Source organism: Balaenoptera ricei, chromosome 12, assembly GCF_028023285.1.
Source record: "Balaenoptera ricei isolate mBalRic1 chromosome 12, mBalRic1.hap2, whole genome shotgun sequence".
Lineage (NCBI taxonomy): Eukaryota > Metazoa > Chordata > Mammalia > Artiodactyla > Balaenopteridae > Balaenoptera > Balaenoptera ricei.
The window spans coordinates 62022213-62040790 of record NC_082650.1 but is presented as its reverse complement, the minus strand read 5'-3'; the positions used below and the strand labels follow the sequence as shown (position 1 = coordinate 62040790).

Below are 18578 nucleotides of genomic sequence, written 5' to 3'. Positions count from 1 at the left end.
ACACTTTTCCCATCAGGAGGTATGGCCTATGCCCCCTACCCTTGAATCAAGCCATGCTCTGTGACTGCACTGACAAATAGAGTGAAGAAGTGATGCTCTGACAATTTCTGATGGTTCTACTTTCTTTGTCCTGCAACATTTGCTTTTGGAACCCAGCCAGTCACCATGCTATACGAAGCCCATGCCACATGGAGAGCTTGCCTACAGATGCTCTGATCCAGTCTTGGCTAAACTCTCAGCCAACAACTAGCATCAACTGCCTGTCATGTGAGCGGGCCATCTTGGATGCCCAGCCCAGTTTAGCCTTCAGATAACACCAGTCCCAACCATAACTACACGAGAGATCACAAGGGAAAACTGCCCAGCTGAGCTCCAACAATCTGCAAAACCCTGAAAGATAATAAGGAATTGTTTTTCTTAAGCTGCTAGATTTTGAGATGATTTGTTGTGGAGCAATAGATAATTAAAACAGCAGGTAATGTTGTAAAACTGTAAGTTCCATGAGATTTTGTTATCTTCCCTGCTGAGTCCCTAGCTTCTCGAACAGTGCCTGGCACACAGTAAATAGAGCAATAAATATTTGTGGTGATGAATAAATAAATGAATAGTTATTACTGATTTGAGGAAATGATTTGAAAAGCCACTTCTCTCTTAAACACTACAAAGCAAAGTTGAAATGTTTGTCTTCTTTTGGCTTAACAAATTACTTGAACAAGTAAAGTTTTAAAAAAATCATGCTATTAATCTTATACCTACATGCAGAAGTGGGTCATACATTTGACCTACCTAAAAGTGGGTCTCTTAATAAATAGAATGTGGCAACCTAAATATTTAATAAAGGGCTCATTAAGGATGTTGTCTTAAAGGCTTTAGAATCTCTTAAATCTGGTCCCTTTAAAATCTTTTATCTTAATTTTGCTGTTCCTCCTAAAGCACCATGGTCAGCAACAACAGGAAAAATATGTAACAAGAATAACCAAAGAGGAGAAAAGATGCTTATTCGCTTTGGTGACATTGTGGTATTTTAAGTGGTTTTCCATTTCTAAGCACCTTATCTGAACCAACAGCATCAGTTGTGGACCAGCACTGGGAACAGAAAGGCTGAAATAGAAATGATTGAATAACAGATAATGGCCTAAGGAGCAGTAAATAGAGTTAGTAAGAGTTGAATACTCTATGCAGGGGTTTCCCTACACTAATAAAAATCTAAATAATAAATAGGAGCCCACTTGTTTCTTAATTGAAAAATTAAAAAGCAGCATCTGGGGGGCTTCCCTGGTGGCGCAGTGGTTGGGAGTCTGCCTGCCAATGCAGGGGACACGGGTTCGAGCCATGGTCTGGGAGGATCCCACATGCCGCGGAGCAACTGGGCCTGTGAGCCACAATTACTGAGCCTGCGCGTCTGGAGCCTGTGCTCCGCAACAAGAGAGGCCGCGATAGTGAGAGGTCCGTGCACTGCGGTGAAGAGTGGCCCCCGCTTGCCACAACTAGAGAAAGCCCTCGCACAGAAACGAAGACCCAACACAGCCATAAATAAATAAATAAATAAATAAAAATTAAAAAAAAAAAGCAGCATCTGTTTACTCACTAATTCATATAAATTTGTGTGAAATCATAATGCCATCTATTGAAAAAAGTAAACTAAACAAAAAATAAAATTTAAATATTACACAAAGCCATACTATTGTGCAATAAGCCTCATTGAAAAATGAAAGGAAACTATAGATAATTACAAAATAAAAATAATGATCTTCATTATATAGTTCAGTTAAATTGTTAGATTAATTTAACTGAACTATTATGCTTACCTAGAAATGCAGGAAGGCATTTAAAGAAAAATCTGGCTCTGATATTTCCCATGCATAAGTGCTACAAATTATACTAAAAGAGCAAAACTGCTCAAAATCATTATCTCTAAATGGAATTTTTACTACCAAACATATATGTATTACATTTAATCATTACTTACTCTTGTGGAATAAGAAGGAGGCCTGAGGCTTTTTTTACAAATAAATTAAATACTGCTTTTTTTTTTTTCCTCAGTGACCCCCCTCTGTTTCCTGATGTGAATGTCAGTAAGCAATCCTACACATAAATCCTTTCATTAGTTTATTTTCTTTGGAGCCACGAGCAGAGTTCATTGTCATTCAGGTGGCATTGTTGTGGCTTTCTTCTTTCAAAATGAGGTAATATTTCCAAAGGTTATATTCTCTCACACAACCAAGAAGTCTTCCTGCTCCTCAAGACTGTACACTGTTACCTATTTCCTTTTATCTCAGGGAATACTTCTCAATTTCCAAGTACTGGTTTATCCCATTTGACTAAATTCTTGTCTCTAAATTATTCATCTTTATAGTGATGTACACGTTGCCTTTTTCCTCACAGAAAGTAAGGAAGAATCAATTTTGGTGTTATGCACTATGTACTTCACAACATTAATACATTAAAACTTACAGAACTTCATCTCTGCTCAGGACTCTGTTCTTCTAACTTCTACAATTCTTCTCATGTATGCTCCCCAAGACATAGTTCTACTGTTGGAGTGCTGACAATGACAAAGAAAAACCATGGAATTAGTCACCCAAATGCTCTGAATGTAAAGCTTTGGTTTTTATATATGGACTATTGTCCCAATTGTCCTAATGTAATTGGTGCCCTTTTCACTCTCAAAAGTGTTCCAGTTTGGGCAGTAAATTATATGGTGACCCTATTAATGGTAGAACTTTGCCAAATCCACCCACTTGGGCAACATTCCTGAATCAGCTTCTGGGATCCCAGTTCTCCTGCCCACCCTATGATTAACCTTCCTGCCTCTTCCCCTGACCCTGCTAACCCAAATCTTTTCATCTCCAGGAATTCTTTCCTTCTTCCCTTTTTCATGCCCTGGAAAGCTTCTCTCCTTCAAACTCCCTCAAATTCACCCTCCTAACTCCTGCTCCTTTTCTTCTTCCACAGGAAACTTTAGACCCAGACAATGCTGATATTCAAACTGCACAGATGGTCTGCACAATTTGGACAGTCTGGTGTCACACTGGCCATTAAATATTTTCAAAACATCCTGATCCAGAGCTCATCAACAAAGGAGTCTCTCACCCTTACTAAAGCAGTCAACCACAGCAGAGGAGGCCCAGACACCAATCTTTCCAGAGGTCCACAGACGATGCTCATACACAGTGGGCACTGAGTCATCCTGGCTTCACATGGCCCAGGCACCTTGCGAGCCATCTCACTTAATTCTTTTTTTTTTTTTTTAATTTTTTACAATGTTGTGTTAGTTTCTGCTGTATAACAAAGTGTATCAGCTATATGTATACATATATCCCCATATCCCCTCTCTTGCATCTCACTCCCATCCTCCCTATCCCACCCCTCTAGGTGGTTACAAAGCACAGAGCTGATCTCCCTGTGCTTTGCAGCTGCCTCCCACTAGCTATCTATTTTACATTTGGTAGCTTATATATGTCAGTGCTACTCTCTCACTTCGTCCCAGCTTCCCCTTTCCACCCACCCTGTGTCCTCAAGTCCATTCTCTATGTCTTTGTCTTTATTCCTGTACTGCCCCTAGGTTCATCAGAACCTTTTTTTTTTTTTAGAGTCCATATATATGTGTTAGCATATGGTATTTTTTTATCTATTTCTGACTTACCTCACTCTATATGACAGACTCTAGGTCCATCCACCTCACTACAAATAACTCAATTTCTTTCTTTTTATGGCTGAGTAATATTCCATTGTATATATGTGCCCCATCTTCTTTATCCATTCATCTGTCAATGGACCCTAAAGTTGCTTCCATGTCCTGGCTATTGTAAATAGTGCTACAATGAACATTGTGGTACATGTCTCTTTTTGAATTATGGTTTTCTCAGGGTATATGCCCAGTAGTGGGATTGCTGGGTCATATGGTAGTTCTATTTTTAATTTTTTAAGGAACCTCTATACTGTTCTCCATAGTGGTTGTATCAATTTACATTCCCACCAACAGTGTAAGAGGGTTCCCTTTTCTTCATATGCTCTCCAGGATTTATTGTTTGCAGTTTTTTTTTTAATTAATTTATTTATTTATGGCTGTGTTGGGTCTTCGTTTCTGTGCGAGGGCTTTCTCTAGTTGTGGCAAGCGGGGGCCACTCTTCATCGCAGTGCACGGGCCTCTCACTATCGCGGCCTCTCTTGTTGCGGAGCACAGGCTCCAGATGCGCAGGCTCAGTAATTGTGGCTCACGGGCCCAGTTGCTCCGCGGCATGTGGGATCTTCCCAGACCAGGGCTCGAACCCGTGTCCCCTGCATTGGCAGGCAGATTCTCAACCATGGCACCACAAGGGAAGCCCTGTTTGCAGCTTTTTTGATGATGGACATTCTGACCTGTGTGAGGTAACACCTCATTGTAGTTTTGATTTCCATTTCTCTAACGATTAGTGATGTTGTGCACCCTTTCATGTGTTTGATGGCAATCTGTATATCTTCTTTGGAGAAATGTCTATTTAGGTCTTCTGCCCATTTTTGGATTGGGTTGTTTGTTTTTTTGATATTGAGCTGCATGAGCTGCTTGTATATTTTTGAGATTAATCCTTTGTCAGTTGCTTCGTTTGTAAATATTTTTTCCCATTCTGAGGGTTGTCTTTTCGTCTTCTTTATGGTTTCCTTTGCCATGCAAAAGCTTTTAAGTTTCATTAGGTCCCATTTATTTTTGTTTTTATTATCATTACTCTAAGAGTGGGACAAAAAGGACCTTGCTGTGATTTATGTCATAGAGTGTTCTGCCTATGTTTTCCTCTAAGAGTTTGATAGTGTCTGGCCTTACATTTAGGTCTTTAATCCATTTTGAGCTTATTTTTGTATATGGTGTTAGGAAGTGTTCTAATTTCTTCCTTTTACATGTAGCTGCCCAGTTTTCCCAGCACCACTTATTGAAGAAGCTGTCTTTTCTCCACTGTATATTCTTGCCTCCTTTGTCAAAGATGAGGTGACCATATGTGTGTGGGTTTATCTCTGGGCTTTCTATCCTGTTGATCTATATTTCTGTTTTTGTGCCAGTACTCTACTGTCTTGATTACTGTAGCTTTGTAGTATAGTCTGAAGTCAGGGAGCCTGATTCCTCAGCTCTGTTTTTCTTTCTCCAGATTGCTTTGGCTATTTGGGGTTTTTGTGTTTCCATACAAATTGTGAAATTTTTTGTTCTACTTCTGTGAAAAATGCCATTGGCAGTTTGATAGGGATTGCATTGGATCTGTAGATTGCTTTGGGTAGTAGAGTCATTTTCACAATGTTGATTCTTCCAATCCAAGAACATGGTATATCTCTCCATCTGTTTGTATCATCTTTAATTTCTTTCATCAGTGTCTTATAGTTTTCTGCATACAGGTCTTTTGTCTCCTTAGGTAGGTTTATTCCTAGGTATTTTATTCTTTTTGTTGTAATGGTAAATGGGAATTTTTCCTTAATTTCTCTTTCAGATTTTTCATCCTTAGTGTATAGGAATGCAAGAGATTTCTCTGCATTAATTTTTTATCCTGCTACTTTAGCAATTCATTGATTAGCTCTAGTACTTTTCTGGTAGCATATTTAGGATTCTCTTTGTATAGTATCATGTTACCTGCAAACAGTGACAGTTTTACTTCTTCTTTTCCGATTTGGATTCCTTTTATTTCTTTTTCTTCTCTGACTGCCATGGCTAAAACTTCCAAAACTATGTTGACTAATAGTGGTGAGAGTGGGCAACCTTATCTTATTCCCGACCCTAGAGGAAATGGTTTCTGTTTTTCACCATTGAGGATGATGTTGGCTGTGGGTTTGTCATATATGGCCTTTATTATGTTGATGTAGTTTCCCTCTATGCCTACTTTCTGCAGGGCTTTTATCATAAATGGGTGTTGAATTTTGTCAAAACCTTTTCTGCATCTATTGAGATGATCATATGGTTTTTATTCTTCAGTTTGTTAATAAGGTGTGTCACATTGATAGATTTGCATATACTGAAGAATCCTTGCATTCCTGGGATAAACCCCACTTGATCATGGTATATGATCCTTTCAATGTGCTGCTGGATTCTGTTTGCTAGTATTTTGTTGAGGATTTCTGCATCTATGTTCATCAGTGATTTTGGCCTGTAGTTCCTTTTTTGGTGACATCTTTGTCTGGTTTTGGTATCAGCGTGATGGTGGCCTCATAGAATGAGTTTGGGAGTGTTCCTTCGTCTGCAATTTTTTGGAATAGTTTGAGAAGGATGGGTGTTAGCTCTTCTCTGAATGTTTGATAGAATTTGCCTGTGAAGCCATCTGGTCCTGGGCTTTTGTTTGTGGGAAGATTTTTAATCACACTTTCAATTTCAGGGTTTGTGATTGGTCTGTTTATATTTTCTATTATATCCAGGTTCAGTCTCGGAAGGTTGTGCTTTTCTCAGAATTTGTCCATTTCTTCCAGGTTGTCCATTTTATTGGCATATATTTGCATGCAGTAATCTCTCATGATCCTTTGTATTTCTGCAGTGTCAGTTGTTACTTCTCCTTTTTCATTTCTAATTCTGTTGATTTGAGTCTTCTCCCTTTTTTACTTGATGAGCCTAGCTAATGGTTTATCAATTTTGTTTATCTTCTCAAAGAACCAGTGTTTAGTTTTATTGATCTTTGCTATTTTTTCCTTCATTTCTTTTTCATTTATTTCTGATCTGATCTTTATGATTTCTTTCCTTCTGCTAACTTTGGAATTCTTTTTTTTTTTTTGTTCTTTCTCTAATTGCTTTAGGTGTAAGGTTAGGTTTTTGTTTTTCTGGGTTTTTTTTAGGTAAGAAGTGGATTTATTTAGAGAGAAACACACTCCACAGAGTGTGGGCCATCTCAGAAGATGAGAAAGGCACCAGGGTATGGGGTTGTCAGTTTTTATAGTGGCGGGTAATTTCATAGGCTAATGAGTGGGAGGAGTATTCCAGCTATTTCAGAAAGGGGCAGGGATTTGCAGGAATTGGGCCACCACCCACTTTTTGATCTTTACGGTCACCTTAGAACTGTCATGGTGCCTGTGGGTGTTTTATTTAGCTTGCTGATGTGTTACAATGAGCATATACTGAGGCTCAAGGTCTAGTGGAAGTCGACTTGTCCACCATCTTGGACCCATTTGGTTCTAATCCGTTTATGTCACGTCCTTGGGCTATGTCATTCTTTCAAAACTTGTGCCCTGCCCCAAGGTTAGGTTGTTTATTTGTGATTTTTCTTGTTTCTTGAGGTAGGATTGTATTGGTAAAAACTTCCCCCTTAGAACTGCTTTTGCTGCATCCCATAGGTTTTGAAAACGTCTTTTCATTGTCATTTTTTTCTAGATATTTTTTGATTTCCTCTGTGATTTCTTCAGTGATCTCTTGGTTATTTAGTAGTGTATTCTTTAGCCTCCATAAGTTTGTATTTTTTACAGTTTTTTTTTTCCTGTAATTGATATCTAGTCTCATAACATTGTGGTCCAAAAAGATACTTGATATGATTTCAATTTTCTTAAATTTACCGAGGTTTGATTTGTGACCCAAGATATGATCTATCCTGGAGAATGTTCCATGAGCACTTGAGAAAAATGTGTATTCTGTTGTTTTGGGATGGAATGTCCTAAAATAGCAATTAAGTGCATCTGGTCTAATGTATCATTTAAAGCTTGTGTTTCCTTATTTATCTTCATTTTGGATGATCTGTCCGTTGGTGAAAGTAGGGCATTAAAGTCCCCTACTATGATTGTGTTACTGTCGATTTCCCCTTTTATGGCTGTTAGCATTTGACTTATGTATTGAGGTGCTCCTATGTTGGGTGCATAAATATTTACAATTGTTATATCTTCTTGGATTGATCTCTTGATCATTATGTAGTGTCCTTCTTTGTCTCTTGTAATAGTCCTTATTTTAAAGTCTCTTTTGTCTGATATGAGAATTGCTACTGCAGCTTTCTTTTGATTTCCATTTGCATGCAATATCTTTTTCCATCCACTCACTTTCAGTCTGTATGTGTCCCTAGGTCTGAAGTAGGTCTCTTGTAGACAGCGTATATACGGGTCTTGTTTTTGTATCCATTCAGCCAGTCTATGTCTTTTGCTTGGAGCATTTAATCCATTTACATTTAAGGTAATTATCAATATGTATGTTTCTATTACCATTTTCTTAATTGTTTTGGGTTTGTTATTGTAGGTCTTTTCCTTCTCTTGTGTTTCCTGCCCAGAGAAGTTCCTTTAGTATTTGTTGTAAAGCTGGTTTGGTGGTGCTGAATTCCCTTAACTTTTGCTTGTCTGTGGAGGTTTTAATTTCTCCATCAAATCTGAATGAGATCCTTGCTGGATAGAGTAATCTTGGTTGTAGGTTTTTCCCTTTCATCACTTTAAATATGTCCTGCCATTTCCTTCTGGCTTGTAGAGTTTCTGTGAAAGATCAGCTGTTAACCTTATGGGGATTCCCTTGTATATTATTTGTTGCTTCTCCCTTGCTGCTTTTATTATTTTTTCTTTGTATTTAATTTGTGATAGCTTGATTAATATGTGTCTTGGCGTGTTTCTCCTTGGATTTATCCTGTATGGGACTCTCTGTGCTTCCTGGACTTGATTGACTATTTTCTTTCCCCGTGTTAGGGAAGTTTTGAACTATAATCTCTTCAAATATTTTTTCAGACCCTTTATTTTTCTCTTCTTCTTCTGGGAACCCTATAATTTGAATGTTGGTGCATTTAATATTGTCCCAGAGGTCTCTGAGACTGTCCTCAATTGTTTTCATTCCTTTTTCTTTATTCTGCTCTGTGGCAGTTATTTCCACTATTTTGTCTTCCAGGTCATTTATCCATTCTTCTTCCTCAGTTATTGTACTATTGATTCTTTCTAGAGAATTTTTAATTTCATTTATTGTGTTGTTCATCATTGTTTGTTTGCTCTTTAGTTCTTCTAGGTCCTTGTTAAACGCTTCTTGTATTTTCTCCATTCTATTTCCAAGATTTTGGATTATCTTTACTAACATTAGTCTGAATTATTTTTCAGGTAGACTGCCTATTTCCTCTTCATCTGTTTGGTCTGGTGGGTTTTTACCTTGCTCCTTCATCTGCTGCATATTTCTCTGTCTTCTCATTTTGCTTAACTTACTGTGTTTGGGGTCTCCTTTTCTCAGGCTGCAGGTTCGTAGTTCCCATTGTTTTTGGTGTCTGCCTCCAGTGGGTGAGGTTGTTTCAGTGGCTTATGTAGGCTTCCTGGTGGAGGGGACTGGTGCCTGTTTTCTGGTCGGTGGGGCTGGATCTTGTCTTTCTGGTGGGCAGGGCCAAGTCCAGTGGTGTGTTTTGGGGTGTCTGTGAACTTAGTATGATTTCAGGTAGCCTCTCTGCTAATGGGTGGGGTTGTGTTCCTGTCTTGGTAGTTGTTTGGCATGGAGTGTCCAGCACTGGAGCTTGCTGGCCATTGGGTGGGGCTGGGTCTTGGGGTTTAGATGGAGATCTCTGGGAGAGTTCTCACCGATTGATATTACGTGGAGCCAGGAGGTCTCTGGTGGACCAATGTCCTGAACTCGGCTCTCCCACCTCAGAGGCTCAGGCCTGCCAGAGCATCAAGACCCTGTCAGCCACACGGCTCCGAGAGAAGGGAGAAAAAATAAATAAATAAATAAATAAATAAATAGTAAAAAAATTTTTTTAATTATTAAAATAAAAAAATAATAGAAAAAAGAAGAGAGCAACAAAAACAATAAATCCACCAATGATAACAAGGACTTAAAACTAAACTAAGATAAACATAAAAATCAGAAACAAATCAGTCTCAGACAGCAAACCTGAAGTCTACAGTTGCTCCCAAAGTCCACCGCCTCAATTTGGGAACATTCGTTGTCTACTCAGGTATTCTTCAGATTCAGGGTTCATCATGTTGATTGTGGGGATTTAATCTGCTGTTCCTGAGGCTGCAGGGAGAGATTTCCCTTTCTTTTCTTTGTTTGCACAGCTCCTGGGGTTCAGCTTTGGTTTTGGGCCCGCCTCTGCGTGTAGGCCACCCTCAGGAGTCTGTTCCCTGCCCAGACAGGAGGGGGTTAAAGCAGCAGCTGATTAGCGCTCTCTTGCTCACTCAGGCTGGTGAGAGGGAGGGGTATGGTAGTCATAATTGGAATGCAGGGCGAGCCTGTGGCAGCAGAGGCCGCCATGACGTTGCAACAGCCTGAGGCGTGCTGTGTGTTCTCCAGGGAAGTTGTCCCTGGATCATGGGACACTGGCAGTGGCAGGCTGCACAGGCTCCCGTGGGGGGCGGGGGGTTGGATACTGACCTGTGCTTGCACACAGGATTCTTGGTGGCAGCGGCAGCAGTGTTAGCATTTTTGTGCCCTTCTCTGGGGTCCAAGCTGATAACCGTGGCTCCCACCCATCTCTGGAGCTCACTTAGGCAGTGCTCTGCCTTCTGTGGGAACATGGGGAAGGAATCCCCTCTCCTCGTGTACCCTGAAACAATGGTCTCTTGCCTCTTAGGCTGGTCTAGACTTTTTACCGGACTCCCTCTGGCTAGCTGTGGCACACTAGCCCCCTTCAGGCTGTGTTCACGCAGCCAACCCCAGTCCTCTCCCTGGGATCTGACCTCCAAAGCCTGAGCCTCAGCTCCCAGCCCCTGCCCGCCCTGGTGGGTGAGCAGACAAGCCTCTCAGGCTGGTGAGTGCTGGTCGGCACCGATCCTCTGCGCGGGAATCTCTCCACTTTGCCCTCTGCACCCTTGTTGCTGTGCTCTCCTCCATGGCTCTGAAGCTTCCCCCCTGCCTGCCCCCCGTCTCCACCAGTGGCTTCCCAGTGTGTGGAAGCTTTTCCCTCTTCACAGCTCCCTCCCAGAGGTTCAGGTCCCATTCCTATTCTTTGGTCTGTCTTTTCTTTTTTGTCTGCCCTACCCAGGTACGTGGGGATTTTCTTGCCTTTTGGGAAGTCTGAGGTCTTCTACCAGCGTTCAGTGGGTGTTCTGTAGGAGTTGTTCCACGTATAGATGTATTTTTGATGTATCTGTGGGGAGGAAGGTGATCTCCACGTCTTACTCCTCTGCCATCTTGAAGGTCCCTCCTCACTTAATTCTTATAATCCCACAGACAGAAAACATAGTGTAGTAGTTAGGAGCACAGGGTTTTGAAAATAACCTACGAGGGTTTAAATCCAGGTTCCAACGTTTGCTAGGTAATCTTTTAAAAGTTACTTTACATCTCTATGCTTCAATTTTCCCTGTAAAATATGGTTAACAGTACTTATCCTCATGCCTGTGGTAACTATTAAGCAAGTTAATAAATTTACTTGTTCAATGCCTAGTATAGTAACTGCTTTTAAGATGTTAGCAATTATTACCTGTTCTACAGTTGAGGACATTTCTAACATCATATGGCTAGAGGGACGCTGAGATCTACCTCTAGATTTTTCTGAATCTCAACTCCATGCCTTCTGTGACACCACTATTACCCAGCACTCTCCTACCTGTAATAAAAAGCAGTAATAGGCCAATGAATGATATGGGAAGTACTTTATTTTATCATGTGACACCACATAACAACAGCTATATTTACAGCTGCCTAACCACAGTGTAGATCTGAATAGGGAAGATGGCTCAGAAATAGCAGTATTAGTGATTCAAGTACAAGTATTGACCTTTATTTGGTAAAAGAAAACAGTTTTGATAATTGAGTTATCGGAGTCTTAAAATACATTTTTATATTAAGAATTCTTTTTTTCTTAAAAGAACTAGTTTTGAACCAAATATAAGGTAGGTATAGTTTATTCACATAATGAAACTACATTTGAATACAGCTTAAAACTTCCCCATCTCAGTCAGTTTTTCTCTTCTCAGCATTACAAATGCCTCATTCCATCATCATGCTGAATTCCTCAGCAACTTCCATACCATTTCCAGGGAAATCCCTGGAAAGTAGGGAATGCCTGTCTTCCCTCAGAAAGACACTGATAACCTGGAATTTTTCTTACCACATTCTCTGAAGATTCCCACAACTCACACCTTCTACACTTTTGAGATATATTTTTTGAAAAAAACATACCACTAGGACTTTGAAAACCTAAATTCTGGGCCTGGCTATGTCATAAACTACAGAATAATCTTAGCTAGGTCATGAAACGTCCCCAGGCTGCTCTTCTCAGTTGGAAAAAAATAAGTCGAATTTGTTCAGTCCTTTGTAGTCCTTTGTTATCTTATGTATCTTCACAGTAACCCTTTGATTTAATAAGGCAGCACTATACTTTTTATAGAGGAAATACAATCTCATAGAGGTCACACAATCGACCCAGAAATCCCACAGGTAGTAATATGACAGAGCTCAAGTTACACAATCTCACTTAAGACCCTAGTACTGGCACACACTGTGCTCAGAGGTTTGTTAAATGGATGAAGCAGCAATTTCCTAAGTCCCTTCCAGTGATCACACTTTATATTTCTACTTGCTATTTTTTCTCTTCTTTCAACCAGCATTTAAATTAGAAAAAAAATATGTATCTGATCACCAAATTCAATTTACCATAGTTCTCTGATTTATCCACTCTTTAAAATTTTCTTGTATTTCTATGCTAAGTCCAGAGAAAAGTTATTTTTTTCAGATAGGTTCCACTATGCCTGTCTCTCTGAAAGCTTTTGAACTTACCTGTTTGTCAAAGCAGAGACTGCTAAAATTTTAAACACACCAATTCCTGTTTATATTTTTAAAAAGTTATTTCATACATAAACTAACCACCAAAATTGGAAGGTGAAGCTTTGAATGTTAAACAAGGGATTCAGGACATTTCCCAAGAGGTTATATGATCAATTTAAAAGCTGATGATATGACTTGCCTAAAGTACAATAACTCTTTTATTTATAATAAATTTATACATGTGCTGATTAGTCATGCTGATATTACATAAGAACATATGCCTAAACCAAATTAAAGTTTAAAAGAGAACAAAATTGGGGCTTCCCTGGAGGAGCAGTGGTTGAGAATCTGCCTGCCAATGCAGGGGACACGGGTTCGAGCCCTGGTCTGGGAGGATCCCACATCCCGCGGAGCAACTAGGCCCGTGAGCCACAACTACTGAGCCTGCGCGTCTGGAGCCTGTGCTCTGCAACGGGAGAGGCCGCGATGGTGAGAGGCCCGTGCACTGCGATGAAGAGTGGCCCCCACTTGCCACGGCTAGAGAGAGCCCTCGCACAGAAACGAAGACCCAACACAGCCATGAATAAATAAATAAATAAAATTTAAAAATAATAATAATAAAAAAAAAAAGAGAACAAAATTAATTCTAACAGCAATCCTGAAAATTCAGCAGAGCTCAATAAATAGCATGCTCTCACAAGGAGGGAGCTTAACACATTTGGTAATTTATATAATTTAATATGCTAAAAATGAGAAAATAAACAGGGTACAGGGATGCAGAGTACATAAAGGAAAAGTCATTTCAAGATTCTCTTCATTTTGATTGTATTGCTTTCTTGCCTTCAGGGGGTAAGATTTTGACTTCAAAAGTAACGAAATATTTGAGAAGGGAATTTACATCTTGCTGATCTAGATGGTATTCCTCAGCTATTTTCTCAGCAGTCCATGTGTCTGGATAAAGTTTATGATTATTGAGAAGTGTCAGTGCCTCTACAATGGAAATTTTGCCTTTGGGAATGTTCTTAACATTCATCATATCAGAATGATGGTCTTTTGGCAACCTGAACTCCTTTGGCTTCTGAGGTGTTCCAGCATCCTTTACCTAGTATCAAGAAACAAAAACCAAAAAATAAGCTTTCAAGATGAGAGCAAAGATTTGACACCTACTTTCATGATTCTAGAGTCTTTATTATTCTTCTTCAAATAAATACTACCCATGATTTTCTAAACTATATTTTCTCATTATAATGAGTCATAGTTCAATGGCACTTTTGTCATATCACCATTTCATAACCATAAGTCAATCATTAGAAAATTTAGGTAGTTCTAGAAAATAATAATCAAATGTATACCATCCACTTACCACATTATTTCATATATATTAAAAGAACAACAATAATGCACTGATTAGAAAACATAAAAAACTGCTTTAGAAGGGCAGGATTCTGATGCTGCTCTAACGGCGTACTTGATAATCTCCATTCTGTTTCCTAGTTTTGTATTTTATATTCAGTGCCTCCAAACACCTTGAATGAATTCAAATATTGCTACAGATCTCGCCTCTTCAGAGAAAATAAACTAATGCCTCCAAGACCACAATAAATATAAATAAAACTACCTATAACACCCGTCTTTCCATCTGTCTGTCCCACCCAAGCTTAACCCTTGCATTTGTGCTCTGTATTCCATTCCTCTTTCAGCTACACCAACCATCCCTCTTTACCTTTCCTTTCAAATGCACCCTGCCTATTACTGCTGTTTGGTCAAAATATGGAAATGATGTAGTCACCAAATTTTACAAACACCCACCAAACCCAAAACCAACACTTCTCTTATGACCAGTTTCCTTCTTTTTAGTTCAAGTTTAAAAGAGATACTTGTGATCTCAAATCCAGAGGATTAGATCTGCATCCAGAGGACACTTTTCAGGCTTTATCTGAACTCACTACAGCACCTGACACTGCTGACCACTCCCACGGACCCACAACTATCTTTCCTTTGGTTTCCATACCACCCCTCTCCTAGTTTTCCATCTGTCTCTGTAGTGGTTCCTTCTGTTTCTTTTGTGGACTATTTCCCTTCAGATGCCCCGTAAATGTTAGTGTGCACCAAGTTCTAGCCCAGGCTGTCTTCTCACTCTACACATTCCTCCCAAGCAATCCCACACACCCCCTTATTATTACTATCTACGTGTTAATGACTCTTGAATCTGATCTCAAACCTCGACCTTTCTCCTGACTTCCAGATCCAAATTCCCAAATGACAAATAGCATCTTTACTTGGATAATCTATAAGCACATCAAAATCAACATGTCTAAAACTGAACTTATCCTTTTCCTCTGAAAATCCGATTCTATCCCCATACCCTCTAGCTCAGTGACTAATACCACCCACCTCCCATATCCCACTCCAAAACCCAGAGCTTCCCTTACGTGATACCTTACATCTCCCCCTCTCTCTCATTACAGGCAATCAACGACCAAATCCTGCTGATACTACCTAAGTCACTCTCCAACCCGTTCACTTCTCTCCCAGTCACTAAATCACCCTTGTCCAAGCCAACGTCTCTTGCAGGAACTACTGCAAAACCCTGGTCTCCTCTAACTAGATAAAATGCATTTCGTTCCTTCCCAGCCCACTCTCAAAACTGCCCCCAGAATGAAGCAAATCTGATGTCACTGTTCGACAGGAAACTCTTCAATGATTTCCCACCGCCCTCAGGATAAAACTCAAATTCCTTAGCAAGACAAATAAGGATCTTCATGATCTGGCCCCTATTACTCTCTACCCCACCTCAGTTCTCCCAAATTCATTCCTCATACTTTCTCCTAACTGTTCTGAACTCTAAAGGCATCACACTCTCTCCTACCTTCATACTGTAACTCTGGCCTGAAATACTCCTAACAACTTCTTCACTTTCCACTGATGTCCAGAGACATCACAAATCATTAAGAAAATTATGAACTGCCCAAAAGAAAAAAAAGGACATAGAACATAAATAGGCACTTCAACCTTTTCTTCATTATCACTCTGCGTGAGTCTTTTCAGACTTTTCCTAATACCCTCCCAAGAAATTTTAATACCACTGTATATCTCCTATGTATTATAACTACATTTCTGTTTTATACATAAGAAGTGTTAAATGTTTTTTGCTCCCCAAGAGCCAATTTTCGAATGAGTAAGTACATGTGAGAGAAACAATACTTAGAAATATTATCTAACTCCTGCCTAAAAATAACATAAAGAACATGAACATCAACCCCATACATATATTTCTTATGAGTATATGGTGATAATTGAACCCTATAACTGCTACTGTGTGCAACAATTTACATACCTTATTGTACATGAGTTTTATATCTCTTCTCTAGTGAAAATCATACTAATAACTTTATCTGTGCAAACTGTCTATTGCCTATCTACAGAGAGAGACAACCAGAGAATTTTAGAATGGAAAGATAGGAATTGTCATTGGCAATTCCCTCTCCTTCAATCAAACTCTTCCTCCTACTTAGAACCTTCCTGCCCCACAAACTCATCTGGTTAACTCCCACCCATCCTTCAGGCCTGAGTTTGAATGTCACCTCCTCAGAAACCATCCCTGATCCTTCAGTCTCAAAAAGGTCCCTCTGATATGCTCACAGTGCCTATATTTCTCCTTCAGAGAGTTATTAGTAATTATGTACCTATGGTTGCTCATCTGTTTAATGCCTGTGTCCCTCACAACACTATAAGCATCGTGAAAGCAAGGACTAGAGATGTTTTGTTCTCTGTATGCAAAGCACTGGTGCCTGGCACTTACATACACGTTCCCATTCCCAGTGTATTCTGTGATCTCCCTATCTTTACGTATTCTATCTTAATAATATTCTTAAAAAACAAAATAAAAAAAAAAACAAGCACCAACAACACAACACTAAAGGAATCTCTGAGATTAAAACATACCTCAATCCACTGAAGTATGAGAAAATAGTATTAAAGCCCTCCCTTGGTCATTCCAATGACAACCACTAGAATACCTTACCAAATCCTACAAATTCTGAAATAATACCAAATAATTCACCGAGTTGCACACAATCACTACTTTCACAAGTCTTTTAGAATTTCGGAAAATATCCAATGAACGGAGGCATATGTGTCTGGCTTAGACTGCTGTGCTTCAACTTTGCCAATGCTCTGCATTCTGGTCACAAGCACACTGACATTTTTACACTTGCAGAGCGCTCACTCTCTTTTTTACTATTTACACTTCTCTTGGTCATTCTCCTGGAGCCCCAAAGGGTTAAATTATGTATTTACTTAATTAAAACACACATTACCTGCACAAAAGACACGGGATCTTTGGAATCGACATACACATCTTTTAGTAATGACAGCAGTTTGTCATCTTTCCTAGCAATTTCTCCCTTAATTTCTGGATGGCCTAAGGAAAGAAAAAGAATGTCACAATATTTAAAGCCAAAGAAAATTTCCTCTAAGATCCTAAACACTTAACACAAGACAGTCACTTTTAATTTTTTGCTTAATCAACAATCACTCGAACACTACAGAACATGTTTTAAGTGTAACTCAAAATGCTAGGTCAAGCTCGGTGTCTATCATTCTGTGAAGACATCTAGCGAGTTCTCTTGCACACGATCCCTTCTGATTTTGATTCCTTGTATCAAGTCACTGACCATTAATAACAAAAGCCGGCGAGGGCAGGGGCAGCGGGGTCACAAGCTAACACCGCCAGCACTACGAAGTAGGCGGAGCCGCCGCCTCCACCGCGAGCGCAAGGGGACTGTCTCAATGTCACCGGCCTGGTGGCTCCCCCTTCCCGCGTTCGGCTGACCCGAGTGACTGCAGCCGACCCCGGTCACCCCCACCACTGGACCGAGGTTCACCGGCGTGGAACTGCCCAGCCCGCACAGGCAGCCCGCATCGCGAGGCCCCACGCGCCCTGGCCCACTTACTGCTCATCTGCTCTCGCAGGAGGTTCTTGGTGGAGGGGTGCCTGGGAGCGGCGGAGGGCTTCATCCTGCTGATTTCCCGTTCTGCCCGGTTCTCTAGGTTGAAATTCCTGATTGCGCGAATCACCGCAGCCCCCATCTCTTCATAACATGATGCCCTTAAATTCACACCACACGCGGTTAAACACCGGCGCGGGCGACCTCCGGGACGCACCGGAGCATGCGCATGTCTGGGGTCGCCCTGGCCGCGCGCCGGAAAACGGACGCTGATTGCGCGCCGTTCGCCCCCCAGCGGTCGGGAGGGCGCACGCAGCGTCTCTGCCCAGAGTATCTCAAAGGGAGCGCGCCTGCCTCCGGGGCCTGGATGTGCTCCCACCTGTGGCCGCTTCCGGCGAGATGGGGCGGGACTTAAGGTTCGGACACACGATGGCGCTCCTCTCCGGAGACTGGTGGAGTCAGGCGGGAAGTTTTAAAGCAATTTCGTGCCGGGCCTCACCCCAGATTTTCTGATTTAATTCCTCCCAAGTGAGGCCCGGCGTTGGTTCAAGCTTCCCACGTGATTCGAAAGTTGCGGGCTGAGAAAGTCTAAGCAAATTGACCTTGAAGTCCTTTCACAGGTCAGTGCAACCAAAGAGGAAGCCAGTAAAAATGGAACTAATGGCACCAGGGTAAAGGAAGGTTCTAAAATGGACCTTTCCTGCTTTTGTGAAAGGAAATAATGAAAGTTTAATCATTCTCGATGAATATTTGTTCTCTCTTTTATTTAAATGTCCCTTATTTTCCTGTCCCCTTGCCTGATTAGTTTGAATCTGAGCCGTGTTCTCTTTTTCCATAATCTTTTACATCCCTCTCTCATAACCCATTTGATCTAATTGTATTGATTTCCGTTATGCTGACCTTTCCCTTCTCTTGTGTATTTTTGATACTAATTTGTGTTATATCTCCATACTATTAAGTGCTGAGTCACCGCGTCATTCCCTAGCCTATTTCTCCTTTGTTCTGCCTTCCTCATTCTTTTTAAGCCAGGGAGACCTCCTTTA

General features: G+C 40.6%; 1 protein-coding gene across 1 annotated transcript; it reads right to left on the bottom strand.

Moving 5' to 3' along the window:
* Positions 1 to 11455: 11455 nt before the first annotated feature.
* Positions 11456 to 17869, bottom strand: NDUFAF4 (NADH:ubiquinone oxidoreductase complex assembly factor 4). Its single transcript, XM_059942041.1, has 3 exons — positions 17542 to 17869; positions 16906 to 17009; positions 11456 to 13688 (listed from the first exon to the last, which is right to left on the bottom strand). The coding sequence occupies exons 1-3, from the start codon at positions 17675 to 17677 to the stop codon at positions 13401 to 13403; spliced, it is 528 nt and encodes a 175-aa protein (XP_059798024.1). The 5' UTR covers positions 17678 to 17869; the 3' UTR covers positions 11456 to 13400.
* Positions 17870 to 18578: the final 709 nt, after the last annotated feature.